The sequence below is a fragment of the Ambystoma mexicanum genome, chromosome 5p (genome assembly GCF_040938575.1).
Source record: "Ambystoma mexicanum isolate Mex_15411 chromosome 5p, UKY_AmexF1_1, whole genome shotgun sequence".
NCBI lineage: Eukaryota > Metazoa > Chordata > Amphibia > Caudata > Ambystomatidae > Ambystoma > Ambystoma mexicanum.
The window spans coordinates 830,645,381-830,661,923 of record NC_090930.1 but is presented as its reverse complement, the minus strand read 5'-3'; the positions used below and the strand labels follow the sequence as shown (position 1 = coordinate 830,661,923).

Here is a 16,543-nt window from a genome sequence, read left to right as displayed (position 1 = left end):
TAATTCAAGAACAAGTCTTAACTCAATATAAATTATTGTGAACATTAATGAAGTACTAAAAAAACCTTGATAAAAAACTGTGAAAGTGAAGGTAGTTGAAAGCAGGAGTGTTATCTCTATGCAGACATTTTCCAAAACCCGTATACGTGTACGAAATATGTAGGGCCTAATAGCAAGGAAATTGAAGACAAAATAAAGGGCCAACTGAGGGAGAAGTTATTCAAGTTTCAATAGTTTCTATTGAACTGCTATGACTGTTGTGGATGTTCAACTCCAGCTAAGTAATGCATCTTTGTTTCACTAGGCACCAAGCACGATGGTTTCCATTCAGGCAAAATGGGGATCCACGGCCGGCAGCTAACCAGGATGCCAATTTGAACAATGACTTGCAAAATGTAAATAACCCAGAGTTTCATGAGGTGGTAAGTTTAAGGGATTTGGGGTTGTTCACTCATGCTTAATTATTTTACTCTCTGCAGCAATATTTATCTTCCTAATTTACCTCGTCTTGCTGCCCTTATCCAAAAATGATCATTTTTAGAAGCTGCAGTACTGCATTGGCTTTTACTGTGTAGGTGGTTGCCTGATTGCTGTTGGTGGATTTCAACTATTTTCTTATACCCTGCCATCTGTTTGTGCATTGGCTTAAGTGTACATTATTCTAATCTGTTGGTGCTTGTCTGCATTACTTGCTGACATTCCATCTTTCATTGTATCTGACAATATTAGTGGACTAGGTGGACCTCTTGCTCTTTTTCTGCACTCAATTTCTATACTGCTACCTGTCGCACCAAAATGTCCCTCACAAATAAACGTCCCTATCTATCCCTATTTTTGTGCATATGACTTAATGGAGTTTGGTCTCCCTCTAATATAGGTCCTTCAAGGCAAGGATTTTTTGTTTTGTTTATTGGTATTCAAATATAGAAATTAGGAGGCTATCATTGCATGCTATTTCTTAACATTCAATAAGGGGCACCAGTTTATCCAGTCCCTGTATTCATCATACATATATTCAGGCAAAAAACGTTAGTTGGAGGGACGGTAAGGTGAAAATGTTCAGCAACAAAACCCCTGAAATACGGCAGACAATTCAGGCTAAGCCACCTTAACTTGCCGACCCCTGTTGCGCAGCATATTACCACAATGATGACATCAGAGATTACATCACTGACGATCCCACGAATTACATAATGACATCATTTATTACATCACTGATGGCATCACTAATTACAGCATATGACATCACTGATGGCAACAAACACAACATCCTATGTGACTTAGCAAATTAAACCTTTGTTAATATAAATACAATTTTAAAACTGTAGAACTATTTTATTGCACATAAAATACATATGCATATTATCAAGGTCCATTATTTTCTTCTGTAATTATAAGGTACATTTTATTCAGCTGTAATTTCTTTGTGCAGTGTATGCGCTACAGCTTGAAGTATGTACAAAACTGAATATATTAAAAAGTAGGACAGTATTTAAAGATTTTTTTTTTTAATAAAGTTTTATTATTTTGAAAACAAATAAACAATACAAACCAAACTTGCAGCATTATTTACAACAGACTTGTGAACATCAATTAACGCACGTTACTGCTCCCCAAATCCCTCCCCCCTCAAGAGCTTATTTGCGTTTCTCGTTCTGTATCTGCTGCGTGTGGCCGGGTATCGCTTCCTTCCGAAGCTGCAGAATCCACCAATGTGCCAAACAGTCCTCTTATTAACATTCTCCAAGCCATCAGGTTACCCACTTCTTCTTCCCCGCACTTGCTACATGCCTCCTGCCACACTACCTTTTCAGCCTCCGCCCATTTTTGCAAGTCCCGCCACCATACCTCAACCCGTGGCTTGTGGCACTGCTTCCAGCCCATGGCAATCCTTCTTTTAGCAAGCACATATGCCAGGTCCCTCAGTTTCCCCACATGTTTAGTATTCCGTGGTCTGGGAAACCCTCCCAACAGGCAGGCCCAGGCCGTATCTATGTTGAGCGTGACTCCTTTATCCGCTAGTTTTCGTGCCACTTCCCCCCAAAAAGCTTCAATCACTGGGCAAGACCAGAACATGTGTGTCATATCAGCATCTTCATCATCGCATTTTGGGCATGCTTGTCTTCCTGCGTTTACAAACTTAGATATTCTTTTCGGGGTCATATAGGCTCTATGCGTTATGTATAACTGTATCTGCTGCAATCTGGCGTTTCTGGACACCTTCTTGTGGTATCCCATAGCACGTTCCCACATCCCATCGGTCATCTGTGCCCCCACCTCCGCTTCCCAGTCCAGCCTCAAATGAGTCAAATCCTTCCCCATCCGGGTCATCACCATCTCGTACAGTCTAGAGATCTCGTGCTCTCCTTCTGATATGTCATATATTGTTCCCATTAGGACGTCTGGCTCCTCCGCCAGTACAGTCTCTGGCCAGGTTTTACGAATAGTCTGCACTAGCCTGAGATACGTGACATATTGGCCTCTGTGCAAACCTGCCTCTTCTCCCAGTTCTTCGAAATCTTTAATAATCCCTTCTTGCCATACATCTCCCAATGTGACCAGCCCGACCTATTCCCAATAGGTCCTAATTATCATTCTGAGTTGGTTGTCTCCCCCAGCTAAGGCGACTAGCGGCACCTGTGGGGAACACGGGTACGGGTTCTCCATCAGTTGGCATACTCTGCGCCACATCTTCCACCCAAGCAACATCATACCCGGGCGTTCTTTAATTTCAAGTCTAGGCACCCAGATAATCTCCTTTAGGTAAAACGGGGTGCAGTCCTGCCCAAACAGCCTAAATTCCGGAGTTACCTCATCAGAGGGCCATTTGGTTACATATTGCAACTGACTAGCTACATAATAGGCCTCAAAATTCGGTAGCTTAATGCCCCCTCTATCATGGAAGTTCTGCAGCTTCCATGGCGCCACTCTATTGCGAGTGCCATGCCATAGGAAGTCCCTGCACATGCTGTTCAGTTTGACAAAAAACTTTTTGGGTATCAAGTATGGTATATTACTTAAGAAATGTAACAGCCTGGGCAGGACCACCATTTTGAGCATCGCCCCCCGTCCCATCATCGCCAGCGGCAGCTTCTCCCAAAACTTCATATTTGTTCGGATTTTTTTCACAGCCACCTCAGTATTATGCAAGTGTTCCCCCTCCACCGTATGGTACACATCTATTCCGAGGTAGCGGAAGGAATCAGCCGCCCAAGGTACGGACAACACTGGCAACCGCTCCAGAGGGGCTCCTATGTAGCTCCCCAATGGGAACATTCTCGATTTTTGGGGGTTCACCGCTATGCCGGACAGTTCGGCATACTTTTCCATAACCTCTAGAATATACTGAAGATTTTCCTCCGGATATTTCAAATATAGTAGTAAATCGTCAGCATACAAGGATATTAGGTGTTTCTCTCCCCCTACCTCAATATCGACCATGTCATATTGTTGTCTGAGGTACACTGCCAGGGGCACCAGGGCTAGAATGTATAACATCGGGGACCAGGGGCACCCTTGTCTGGTGCCTCTACTGAGTTGCCACCTCTCAGATATCACCGATCCTGTGCGTGCCCTGGCCAGTGGTTCACTGTATAGTAATTTTGCCCACCTAACATAACCCGGCCCCATCCCGTATTCTTCCAGGGCCTCCAACAACCATGGCCACCTCACTGAATCAAAAGCTTTGACTGCATCTAGGGACACCACCGCCATTTCCCCCTCGCTCCTGTTTCCCTCTTCAATCACCCGGTGGAGTCGCCTATGGTTGTGGGTTATATTTCTGTTGGGGACATAACCTGTCTGGTTATCAGTGTATCAGTTATCAGGTTATCTGTATCAGTTATCAGGTTATCTGTGTATCAGTTTGCTAATAACTCTACACAGCCTATTGGCCAGGACCGCCGTCAATATCTTGCTATCCTGATTCAACATTGACAACGGCCTATAGGAGCCGCAGCTATGCCCTGGCTTGTTGGGCTTAGGGAGCGGCACAATTAACGCTTCTCTAAGCGATTCCGGCAGCCGACCCATCTCAAAAGACTCATTGAGCATCTCTAGCATAGGGGGGAGTACTTCCACTCTATATGTTTTATAAAACTCGCCAGGGAATCCGTCCGCGCCTGGGGTCTTGCAGGTGGGCAGCTGCTTCACCACCTCCTCCAATTCCTCTAAGGTAATCGGTGCGTCCAGCTCCTCCCTTTCTTCAGCACTAATCTTAGGTAATTCAATGTCTTTTAGAGTTTCTCTAATCTCCTCTCGATTGTCCCCTCCTCTGTCATCATAGAATGTCCTATAATAGTCCAAGAATGCCTCGTTGACTCCCTCCTGGGTGTCAACCACCTCCCCGCCTTCTTTAGTTATTGTCCTAATCGGGGGCCTGGGGGTTTCGCTCTTATATAACCACGCCAACAAGCGGCCAGTTTTATCCCCTCCTGCATGTTGCCTCTCGACATACTTCTTATAGTTAAGGTTCCAGAGCCTTTCCCAAAGCTCTGCGCACCTCTGCTGTAACTCGAGTACAAGTTCTGCATCCCCTCCCGCCCTGTTGCTTTCGCGCTCCAGTTTCTCTTCTGCTTCCTCTAGTTCCGTTAGGACCCCACCCTGTAGGCCTTTTGACTTAGCAATAGCAGCACCCCGCAATACCACCTTAAAGGCTTCCCAGAGCGTGCACGCTGAGTCTACGCTGCCTGTGTTTACCTCAAATTACTGTGTGATCGCATCCCTGATATCTTCCCTGAAGACCGGGTCCCGGAGCGCCTCCGCCCGGAGGCGCCATGTCAGTATCCGCGCCCTGGGGCAGCAGCACTGCCAACTCAGCACCAGAGGCGAGTGGTTCGACAGGACCCTCGCTCTATAGTCTATTTGGGTGGTCTCTATCACCACATCTGGCGTGGCAAAAAAGTAATCCAGCCTCGTATGCAGTTGCTGCGGAGCTGAGTAATGCGAGTACTGTGTTTCATTAGGGTGTTTCATCCTCCAAACATCTGCCAGCCCAAAGTCGTCTAGTAATGTCTGCAATACCCTGGCCGCTGGGGTGGGCCTATCAATCTTGCCATCAGATCTGTCTGCCTTTGGGTTGAGCACGCAGTTGAAATCCCCTCCCCAGATAACCGCTCCTCCCATACACGCGCCCAGATGAGTACACAGGGTTCTAAAATACGTCGCAGTGTTTTGGTTGGGGGCATACGTATTTATAATGCACACCTCTCTATTCTCTACCAAAGCCTTTAATATGACCAACCTCCCCTCCATGTCCACCACCTCTTGTGTAAGTTGGAGCGGAACGTGCGGTGCCACCCAGACCAGCACTCTCCTAGCGTAGGCAGAATACGGAGAGCCTACTACAGTGCCTCTCCACTTCTTCCCCACCAGTTCCAATTTTTGCTGGGTCAAATGTGTTTCCTGCAACAACGCAATATCAATCTTCTGTCTTCTTAAGTACATCATGACTTTGTTTCTCTTTAAGTAACTGTTAAGTCCCCTGACATTCCATGTTACGATCTTAAGGTCCCCCATGGCTCATGAGTGTCTTCCTGCCCTCCGTGTAGCGACTCCCCTTTGCCCACGTGATACAGATACAGCTCTCCATCTTTGCTTGTAGCTTCTCGTACCAGCTCAAACTCCCCATAACTATGTACACAGCAAATTCCCAACTTCCCACCCCTCCCCCCACCCGTCCCTTCCCCAACATCACACACCCCAACTGCTGCCCAGCTCCATTCTCGGAACTCAGGCACCCCCACATGTAGCCCTGCAAGCACCAAACAATGCACAGAGCTCAGTAGGATGAAGTCGCCCTAATGGCCACTTAACTAAAATTGTTGTGGGGTAAAGAGATCCGCTCTGTAAGGCTCCCGTTAATTCAATAAGAACTACAGTGCTTATAACATTTAGTGCAATAGTCTGACCTTCTCTACTGAAGGCTGCGCAAACGACTATATTCAAGTCCCACGTGCCGCGCCATCTTGTGGCACCTTCCTCGTGTATTACTTATCTCTTCGGACTCTTTCTCCTTCCAAACTTCTGACTCCTGGGGACATCCCTGCGCATCGGGCCATCCCATGGCATCCTCCGGGGTCTCAAAAAACAAAGTTTTGTGTTTATGAATGACTTTCAATTTTGCCGGATACAGTAACATATATTTGTGGCCCGCCTCTCTCAATCTCCGCTTTACTGTCCCAAAGTTCATGCGGCTACGCTGCACAGACAGGGTATAGTTCGGGTAGGCCGTGATGTTTGCTGCTCCTCGTGTAATCGTTCCTCCCTTACGAAAGTGTTCCAATATCCTCTCCCGATCTCGGTAATTAAGAATTTTGGCTATCACCGTCCTAGGCGGGTTCCCCGGCGGCGGCCTCCTTGTTAGAGCTCTATGTGCCCTTTCCACTGCAAATCCTTGCGATAGGGCTCCTCCGGGTATCTCTTGCAGTAGCATGGACTCAATGAATTCCGCGGGATCGTGGCCCTCCAATCCCTCCGGCAGGCCCACGATGCGGATGTTGTTTCGTCGGGCTCGTCCTTCCGCCGCCTCCGCTCTGCTCTCCAAGTTGCCCACTCTTTGTATCAGGGCATGCAATTCGGCCTTATGGGAGGCGCAATCCGCAGTATTCGGGCTAACTTCCTTCTCAAGGGACTCCGTGCGCTCCGCCAAGGCCCTGACGTCTTGTCGGAGTAGATTAACGTCCTCCTGCACCTCTCCGACCTTGAGGTCCAGTGCCGTTTTCAGTTCAGTGACGGCTAGTTCGAGTTTAGATTCCCAGGCCGCCCTTAGGTCCGCAATCGCAGCTAGGACTTCTTGGTTAGCGCCCGATGTCGTCATGCCGCTTGCAGGCGGCTTGTCCCTGCTCTTGGTATTGTCTTGACCCGGGGACGTCTTAGCGAAGTCGTCTAAGGTGGGCTATTTCGCCTTCGGCCTCACCGTTCTATTCGACATGACCCAGAGGACCTGTATTTTGCACAAATGACAAATGCGCACTCAGTACGCCCCTTTCGCTCGGTCACCGTGCGGCCTGCTCCTTCCTTTGTTTTCCGGACATTGGTCGGCCATTTTGTGTCGTCTTTCGTCTCCGGCGCTCCTTATCTTTTCCGCACAGATCTCTGCCGCCGTTCTTCCTACACCATCCAGAAGTTCGCCACGCGTGGCCCGATCATTCACACGCCGACATATGTATTTTCAACGGTCGTCGGCCCATCGTTACGCACTTTTTCGCCCGGATCATTACAGGATCTCGGGAGCTCCTCCAGATCACGTCCTCCTACATGGCCCTCGTAGCCACGCCCCCCAGGACAGTATTTAAAGATTCTTCTACTTTTGTAGTTCATCTGTTTTACTTTAATATTAAGTCCTCATTAATTTAGAGAAGAAAAACTCAGAATAATATAAATGTGTGTAATTTTGTTTTTCTATGTTTTTGTAACAATTCTCCTTTAATTTACACGACAAAACAATACATGTACATACTATTTGTATAATAAACACAGCCATACATTTAAATCTGTAGATTTAAAATGTATGAAACAATCAGGTTTCAACATGTTTCTATTTCTATTTAATTATATTAATATTTGTTTACTACCGTATATACATATATTTATTTTAATAATGTGAGACAGTTTAAATATAAACTTTACACAAATATACAATAAAATGAGAGAGAAGGATAAGAGAAAATATTAAACAAGCAATAAAAAAAGAATATAATTAGGAAGAAATTTAAAAAAAATATACATATATTATCTTACAAATATTTTACATATATTTGCCATATTCAGGTACATTCTGTACAATGGACAATTGTATTTGCTTGCTTGTTAATTCAAGTAAAGATATGTATAAAATGATACATATGTATACTTTAATTTCCATTTTTGATCAAGCACTACAAATACTGATTTCATGCACGTGTACACATTTAATTTTTTTTATTCAATCTTCTAATTGTTAAGTATACTCAAAGCACATATATGGAGGGGGTCCTATAAATATTGTTGCATACCGGAGTCATCTTCTGTCTGATGTCATCAGTGATGTAATCTCAAATGTCATCATTGTGGTCATATGTTGCGTAACAGGGGGCGGCAAGTTAAGTTGGCTTTTTTTCCCTGAATTTCAAAGGTTTTGTTACAATGTATTGCTCACCTTAACGCCCCTGCAACTAACGGTTTTTTCCCTGAATAATAATAATAATAATATAATTGTGGCAGCGACGAGCAAACTTCTGAAACACCTCCCGCCAACATTTAACAAACTGAAAAGCGCCTTGGCTTATTGTATTAATTTTCTGGACAAGAAACTCAAAAAAACCTTCCTAAGAGCTCGGCTAAACTTACTACACACCAGAGAGATCCTAGCGATAAGAGGACAATCCAACCACACAACCTGCAGACTGTGCAAAAATGCCAGATAACCAGGAAACAGTCCGACACTTGGTGCTTAACTGCCCAATCTTAATCGCAGAATGCACAGCCTTTTTGGCGCCACTCTGGGCCGACTCAGTACTGGTGGAAGAAGAAGACACATGGTGGTGCCGCTTGATTTCAGGGGAAAAAGCAAGATGGTCAGTGGCCACTGAAAAGCTACTGGAAGTAGCATTTGCAAAGATAGATTCCACCGGAACCACATCAAAATAGCACAAAAACGACATCAAAGTCAGGATTTGCTTTTCCTGACCTCTCCGCCAAGAAATCACCACTGACTGTCGGTATTCTACAATGACCATCGGCATTCTACAATGAATACTCGAACATTTGTTTCAATATGTCGTCTTCTTGTAAAAGTCAATTTCTTTTGACTATTCACAAGTAAATAAAAAAAGAAAATTATATAATTGTATATTATGGTGTGACCGCCACACTATAATATACAAAGAAGAATACTATGTAAGCATTTATATACTTTGGAAGGTAATCTGTTATATTGGAATACACCATCATTTATTTTCAAAGGAAATTGCAAATGTTAGTAATACCATTGCTATGTATATATTTAAATATTCACTTTATAATCTTCATTTCTTCTCCAACTGATTTTTTTGGTTGTTGTTGCATATTAACCAAAGGTCTTAGATTATATATTAACACAATGCACACTGGCACATGTTTTCTTTTGTATGCGAGTATTCTTTATAAAAGTTGTCATTTAGAAAAGAAAGTTTTCATGTAATGTTATTACAGAAAGGAAAATTGTAAATTTAAATGTGAACATTGACTATTTTCATAACACTAACTATTAAACATGTTTTTACTTCCGTCTATTCTTATTTTCTTTACTACTAAGTATACTTATTATATTATGTTTTATATAACTGAAATGGAGTTACCAGAATCAGGTACTTTTGCCTGCAATTAAGTTTACTAATGTTTACTAATGCATGAAATGTTTAATTGTTTACTAATGCATGAAATTCAAACCATTTGTAAAACGTTACATATTTGTATTTTAAACCTTATAAGCTGATAAGTACTACAAATGAATGCTCGGTATGTATTCATATTATACTTCTGTATCTGTGTATTGTTCCGTGTCATTTGGTTATTATTTTAAGTGTAATAAAATAGAATAGCTATCAAAACAGGTCAACAGAAATATATTCTAACCTATTTAATCAGTAATGTCACATTTGATGTAATTATTGATCTCATCAGTGATGTCATGTAGGATGTAATTAGTGATGCTACAAGTTATGTCATCTGTGGTGTCATTGTGGACATATGCTGCTCAAAGAGGGGGCTCATAGTTAAGGTGGACTCGCTTGAAATGCAAGTGCCGAATTTCAGGGGTTTTGTTGCATTATATCTGATCATCTTAACTCTCTCTTAACACATTTTTTTCACTGAATTTCAAGGTTCTTGCTATACCATTGCACATGTTCTACCAATAGTTTTCTTTTGGGCCCCCTAACCGAACATGTTGCATAGTTTCTTGAGGTCTAACTACCTATTGCCTTCGGCTGTGGCCTCTGTGTGTGTTGCACTAATATCTTTCATTTGGGACTGTTGTATTGTGCTTGGGGTGAATGTAGAAGTATGTGTTGTAAGACGGAATGTTATGGTGTGAGTGTAGGAATGCTTTTGGGGAAGGTTCTAAGCCCCGGCAGTTGGAGAGCCCCTGTCTGGGTGATGGGAGCCAGTGTCTGTTCATAGCATTGTTCATACTAAGCTAACTTAATGTAACCTGAGTATTGTGCAATAACGTAACTGGAACTTACCTGCCAGCCTAAGTAAGTCACTTTGTTACACTGGCCAGAGTAGATAAGAGGACGGGGGGTTAAGCCTTCCTCATTGTGAGAGTCATTGTGAGGTGTTTCACAACCAGGGTAGATAAGGGGGTGTTGAGCCTTCCGCACAGTGAGAGAGTGGTTATGATTTGTGTTGTGTTCCAACCAGGGTAGATTGGGGGGGGGGCTTAAGCCTTCCGCTGTGAGTATGGTTGTGAATTGTATGTGTTCCAACCAGGGTGGATAGGGGGGTTTAATCCTTCCACTGTGTGAGTGGTTGTGAGTGGTGTGTGTTCCAACCCGGGTAGTCAAGGTGGGTTAAGCCTTCCGCTGTGTGAGTGGTTGTAAATTGTGTTTCGCAATCGGGGTATATAGGGGTGTGTAACTACACTCTGCTAAACGTATGTGGTTGTGGTGTGACGACAGCAGAAGCAGAGCAAAGCCACTCGGTCTCGACACCAGACCTGAGGAAGCTAAACCCCAGGAATTAAGGTACCAATAGGGTAGCAGGGGGAGGCAACAGAGACTACAGACTAAATATGAAATGAAATATAAGAATGAATATGAAACACTGAGAAGCCACAAGAGTGTGCACTGGGAGGAACCCAGGGATTTGCCAAGTGTCACATTTGTCAAACATTGGAACATTCTAGGAAAGCCAGTTGAAGTCATTCAATAGTTTAAGTACAGAGCCACGCATTAGAAGAGAACAAGAGTGGGGTAAACCAGTGGAAAGGCCATAGGAGTGGTATAAACACTAGTAAAAAGGAGGAGCAAGAGAAACCAAGTCCTAACAGAGGCAGACCTCAGTACAAGGTCAGCATAGAAGTGAAAGCAAGAGGAAGGATCAAAAGACAATATATTCGGAAGGAAAATAAGACAGACCGTAAGGCCCTCAAGAATACTGGTAAACACTAGGAAAGATTAACTGGAAATGTGTACTACGAGCTACAGGAGCTCATGAGAAACCTCGTGAGAGTTCGGACCAATATTACTTATTGATTGGTTTTGAAAACACAAAGATAACACAACTTTTCCTGTGGAGAAAATCCTGGAGGAAAGCTCACGCACCCAGCAGCCCAAAAGGGAACGTGCCAGAGAGAATACAAACTGGCAATCTTTAGTTATTACTTTTAGCGATAGGGCAAGATAGAACTAAGGTTTTGGATTGTGGCCATTTCATTTTGGACTCTTTACTGGCAGACAAGCATCCTTATTTAGTTCGATTCCTGATGGCAGTAGGGCAAGATAGGCATTTTCGTTTATTTAAATAAAAGTATCATGTGTCCAAGTACTCCTTCTGGTTCGCCGCCCTGGCTACGTGCCTTGGAACAGAAGGCCGCCTACTTACATATACCAATTTGACATCCCCATCGAAAATACCTCCGATTTTTGATCATGGGGAAACCTTTCCAATATCAAGTCCTCCCATTTGGTCTAAATTCGGCACCAACAGTCTTCACAAAGATTATGAATGTGATAGCTAGCTCATTAAGGAACAGGCTTGTCAGTGCGGAATCCACCCAAAAAGCGACACAGAACCAACAAGCCCTAATCAACATCCTTTTTGTCTTGGGATTCTCAATCAAGACCAAGAAATTGAGCTGACCCCCCACTTAGAGGATTACCTTCATTGGTTTCCAGTGGAACACAGTGCAAGCCAGACTATTCCCCACTCCGGAAAGGAGAAAGGATCTCTTGGCAGCAGTGAAGTATTTCTTAGCAAAGGATTGCATGACAGTGTGGTGTTATGTGGTGCTCCTTGCTTCTTCCATTCTCTCAGTACCACTAGCAGGGCCCAAAATCAGGAGGATACAACTTAATTTAACAGCATCTTAGGATCAAGAAACAGGATGCCAATAGGACAGAGTAAGGATCCCTGCAAGTCTCAAGGAGGCTCTCCTTAGGTGGAAAACTGGCTCCAGCTTGTTGACTGGAGCTCAATTTCACCCTCCACCACATGCAACAATAGTAACAGACTCTTCCTTAGAGGGATGGGGTGCAACTTTAGAGTCTTGCACAACTCTCGGGTTCTGGCTCTCCAGTGACACAGCGAAACATATAAACTATCTCGAGTTGAAGATTATATTTCTGGCATTGAAGTCCTTAATTCCGATGTTACAGAACAAGGTGGTGATAATCCTCATGGACAGTACCACTTTAATGTTTTACCTAAACAGGGTGGGACCAAATCCCCTTCCCTATGGAAGCTAGCCCTCCAATTGTGGGAGTGGGCAATAGAACAGGGTTATGGCCTCAGGCAGCTCATTTACAAGGTCAGATTAAAACTTGGAGCAGACTCCGAGTGTGCTCCTACGAATGGGAGATAGTGAAGTGCATTCTCCAGGAGTTGTTCATAATGTGGGCTCTCACAGCGGTAGACCTCTTTGCGACGAGCAGCAAAACTAAATGCTACAGGTTTGCATCTTGGTAAGGCCGGGGGAGAATTAGGAGGGAGATGCCTTTCAGATCGATTGGTCGGAGAGGTTCTATACTCCTACGTCCCGTCCCCTTTCCTCCATACTTATGGGACATCTCTCCGTCCTGTGGGACGGGACCGTAGCACTTTTGTAAAAAGCATCCAAACATTTTTCAAACATTTGTCCTTCCTCTCTTTCTTGCGCAGGGCCTGGCACGCGGCCGTAACCCCGCCCACCTTTGCTCCGCCCCATGTATCGCCCATCAGTCCTTCTCTCCGCTCGTTCGGGACTGGACGCACTTGCATCCGCCAAAGATTTTCTTCCCTTTTTTCCTCTCTGGCTCTAGCTAGCGATCATGTACTAGTCTGTCTGTCGTTCAAACTAGTCTTTCCTGATTGTTCATCGTGTCACTGACACTTCGCGAGGACGGATCCCCATCCTCTTTGTTTAGAGTGTTTGGGTCTGGATCACTGTTGGGACTCCTGTTTTTACTCTGACTCCCTTTCGGTCCGGGCTCTTCAACGTCGGTTGGAGCGGTGGGAGGAGGTGTTCCGACAAACTCCCCCATCGCATTTTCAAGAGTTTATCGACGAAAAGAAGAAGCGCCCGATAAGTTCTTTACTTTTCAGAGAACCCCGGCCGCGAGACACCTTTCCGGGTTATTCCCGAGCCGGGAGGGGTGTTGATCGCTCTGTCACCGGGGATTGCCCTGAGGTGCCCGTGGGGCCTAATAATTCTACCAGAGTTTTCTCCGAGGGTCTCCATAAGGGGCCTGTGAATACCGGAGTACGCTCCGAGGCCCCTCCTGTGGGGGCTGCTTGTGGACCCAGTTCTACTGAGTATTGGGGTACCGGAGCTCGCTCTCAGGCCTCTCTATCGGCTTCTCTCAAAAATAAGACCGGGGTGCGCCCCAAGGCCTTGGTTGGGCTTGGTGTTACCGAACGGATGTTCGAGGCCCGCGCTAGTATGGCTGTTACTGGACCTGGGTCCGAGGTCCCTCGTACAGAGGCTAAAGTTACCAACATTTCTGAGAGGCCTGGCAAGGCCTTATCGGTGAAGGTTGTTTCTCACCGTTCCCGCTCTTGTGGCGACACCAGATCTGTTGAGGGGGCAAAGAAGGTAAATTCTTCTTTTACCGGCAGTGCCGAGGTCTTTCCTGGGAAGGCTGTTTGGTATGTCGCAGAAACATTCCAGGCGGCATAGTACCGGCTCTGCCGAGGTTCCTTTCGTTAAGGCTAAACTTAAGACCCATGATCCATCGACTGGGACCCCTGCCTCACTTCCTCACGTGCTGCAGTTCCCCTCAGGTGATGACAAAATGGCGGCCGTTCCCGCCACGACTGCGGCAGCAATTTTGGGTGCTACTCCTACTACTACGCCATCGGCCTCAGGTGTAGGACTTGGATCTGGGGGTGAACCTAGAGTTCCTTGTGCGCATCCTTTTTGGCCAGTCTGACTGGAATGCTCGGATGCCCCTTCCGCACAATGTTTCGTTGCCTGTGGGGTCGGCGCCTTTGATTTTTGTGGATATTTCGGGAGATGCGCCGGTGTGGCAACCTTTCCCGTTACGTCCCTGGAATTATCCTCTTCATGAGAGGCCTCCTCCGGTTCCGAAACAGTCCTCGGAGAAAGCCTTTTTCGGCAAATTTCAGACGCTTATGTGTACCGACCCCATGAGGGAATATTTCAAAGGGCTTTTCGTCAATTAGAAAATTGACGCGCGATAAAGGCTGCATTCTTCAGAAGAGGTGGCCCTGTCGTCTTATCCGCCCCCCTCCTCTACAGTGGTGGCTGTGGCCACTTTACAGTCCAGGCCTGCAACATCCTCTTCTATGATGGCTACTCAGGTTCTAAGAAAGGAGGATAAACTCCTCGACTCCCTTGGGAGGAAGATTTTCGCCAACTCGGCCTTGCAGCTCCGGCAGGCCAATGCTGAACTGGTGTTAGCGGAGGTTAATATGTGGATGTGGAAAGGTCTGTCGGAGTTTGAGGAGTTCATCCCGGTCGAGAAGCTGGAAGACTTTAAAGCGGGATTATCCAATGCCAGGGTCTTGGCCCAGGATCTCCTGGAGGCTGCGGCTCATCACGTAGACACCTCGGCTCGGGGCCTTATGCTGGGGGGTTGATACCTCACGACAGGCATGGCTGCATGCCACCAAATTCTCAAAGGAAGTACAGGACAAGGACAACATATGTAGAGCTGACCAAGACGAAGGATAGCACTCAGACAGCTAAGTGCTTGTCGGTCCTTGTTAAAACCCCTTTTAAAACCCAGCGGCTGTTGTCGCAAAGTCGACCCTCCTCTGGCTTGAGGGGCTTCCTAAACCGGAAATCTCGCAGGAATAACCGCCGGAGGCAACAACAGACTCGGTTTTTCTCCTGCTCCTCAGCCGCCTCCTTGGGTTCAGGTGGCAACACCACCGAAAAAACTGCAAAATGAGGGTTCTCCGCGCTTGCACGAGACCCCGTTGGGAGGACGCATTGCGTCTCGTTGGGAGGCGTGGCAGACCATCACCCAAGACAGATGGGTCTTGTCAGTCGCTCGGACGGGCTTCCGCTTACCTTTACCCCCTACCCCACCCTTCAACCCTCTTTTCAACTGTCGGGTTGGCTCTCCCTCAAAGCCGAGGTTCAGAAGCTTCTGGACCTCAGAGCTGTAGAACCTGTTTCCCCTGGGGAGCGAGGGGAGGGCTTCTACTCCCGGCTGTTTACAGTGCCCAAACCCAACCAGGCTGGCCTGCGCACCATCCTAGACCTTTCCCAGTTCAATCTTTTCCTACCCCAAGAGAAATTCAAGATGATCACGCCCGGCCAGATACGGTCCTCCTTGCAGATGGGCGATTGGCTCAGTGTGGTGGATCTTCAGGATGCGTACATGCATATTCTGATTTGGAATCCACACAGGAGATATCTCCGTTTCTCTTTTGGAGAGGAGCACTTCCAGTTTCGAGTGCTTCCTTTTGGCCTCAGCTCTGCGCTGCGTGTCTTCATGAAGATGATGTTGGTGATTGCGGCCTATCTTCGTCTGCAGGGTATCCAATTCGTATCCGTATTTGGACGACTGGCTCTTACGCAGTCCTTGCCCGTTGAAAGCAGCATGCAATTTTCAGTCTCTCCTTCAGCTCCTGTTCCATCTTGGGCTGTTGGTGAACTGGCGGAAATCTTACATGACGGTCTCGCAGGACTTGATTTTCCTGGGTTTTCGCTGGAACACGATCGACTGCAGAGTGTACCTGACCGGGGACAGAATGGCGGATCTGTTAGCCACGTATCAGATGTTTGCGCAGTCGGAGAGCATGTCGGCCTGGTGGTTCCAGGGGATTCTGGGCCTCATGGCCTTGTGCATGTTGGCTCTTCCTCTTCTCAAGATGAGGCGGACTCAGGTGGCTCTTCAGAGTTCTTGGTGTCAGGCTGTGGACCCGGATTCCAAGTTGATAATGATTCCGGCTTCCATGAGAGTAGATCTGGAGTGGTGGTCATCTCTCAGCAACCTGTCGGTGGGTGCGGGGTTCCAGGACCCAGCCCCTACGGTGACGATCACAACGGACTCCTCCCTTCTGGGGTGGGGTGCGACGTTGGATCTTCTTCAGGTCTTGGATCTCTGGTCGTCTCAGGACAAGCTCCTCCACATAAATCATTTAAAGCTTCTGGCCATCTTCCTAGTGCTCAGGGCGTTCAGACCAATCATAGCCAACAAGGTGGTCCGCATACGCACAGACAATGTGGTGTCGATGTATTACATCAACAAGCAAGGGGGAACCAAGTCTCCCCCTCTCTTGGACCTGTCCATCCAGATTTGGGAGTGGGCTGTACTACATGGTGTTTGGCTGCTTGCAGTGCACATCCCGGGCCAGCTGAATGTCACAGCGGATGCCCTCAGCCGGCGGATAGTGGTCAGCTATGAGTGGG

At 46.3% G+C, this 16,543-nt stretch overlaps 1 protein-coding gene across 4 annotated transcripts in view; it reads left to right on the top strand.

The window, feature by feature from the left end:
- The window catches only part of HERPUD2 (HERPUD family member 2), a 1,113,814-nt gene that overhangs the window by 933,194 nt on the left and 164,077 nt on the right, over nucleotides 1-16,543 (top strand). For 2 of the 4 annotated variants that reach the window (XM_069613247.1, XM_069613249.1), the window contains exon 8: nucleotides 305-422. In XM_069613247.1, the coding sequence (XP_069469348.1) occupies nucleotides 305-422 (118 nt within the window). The remainder of the gene's footprint in view (nucleotides 1-304; nucleotides 423-16,543) is intronic. The other 2 variants (XM_069613250.1, XM_069613248.1) reach the window with 1 other exon arrangement.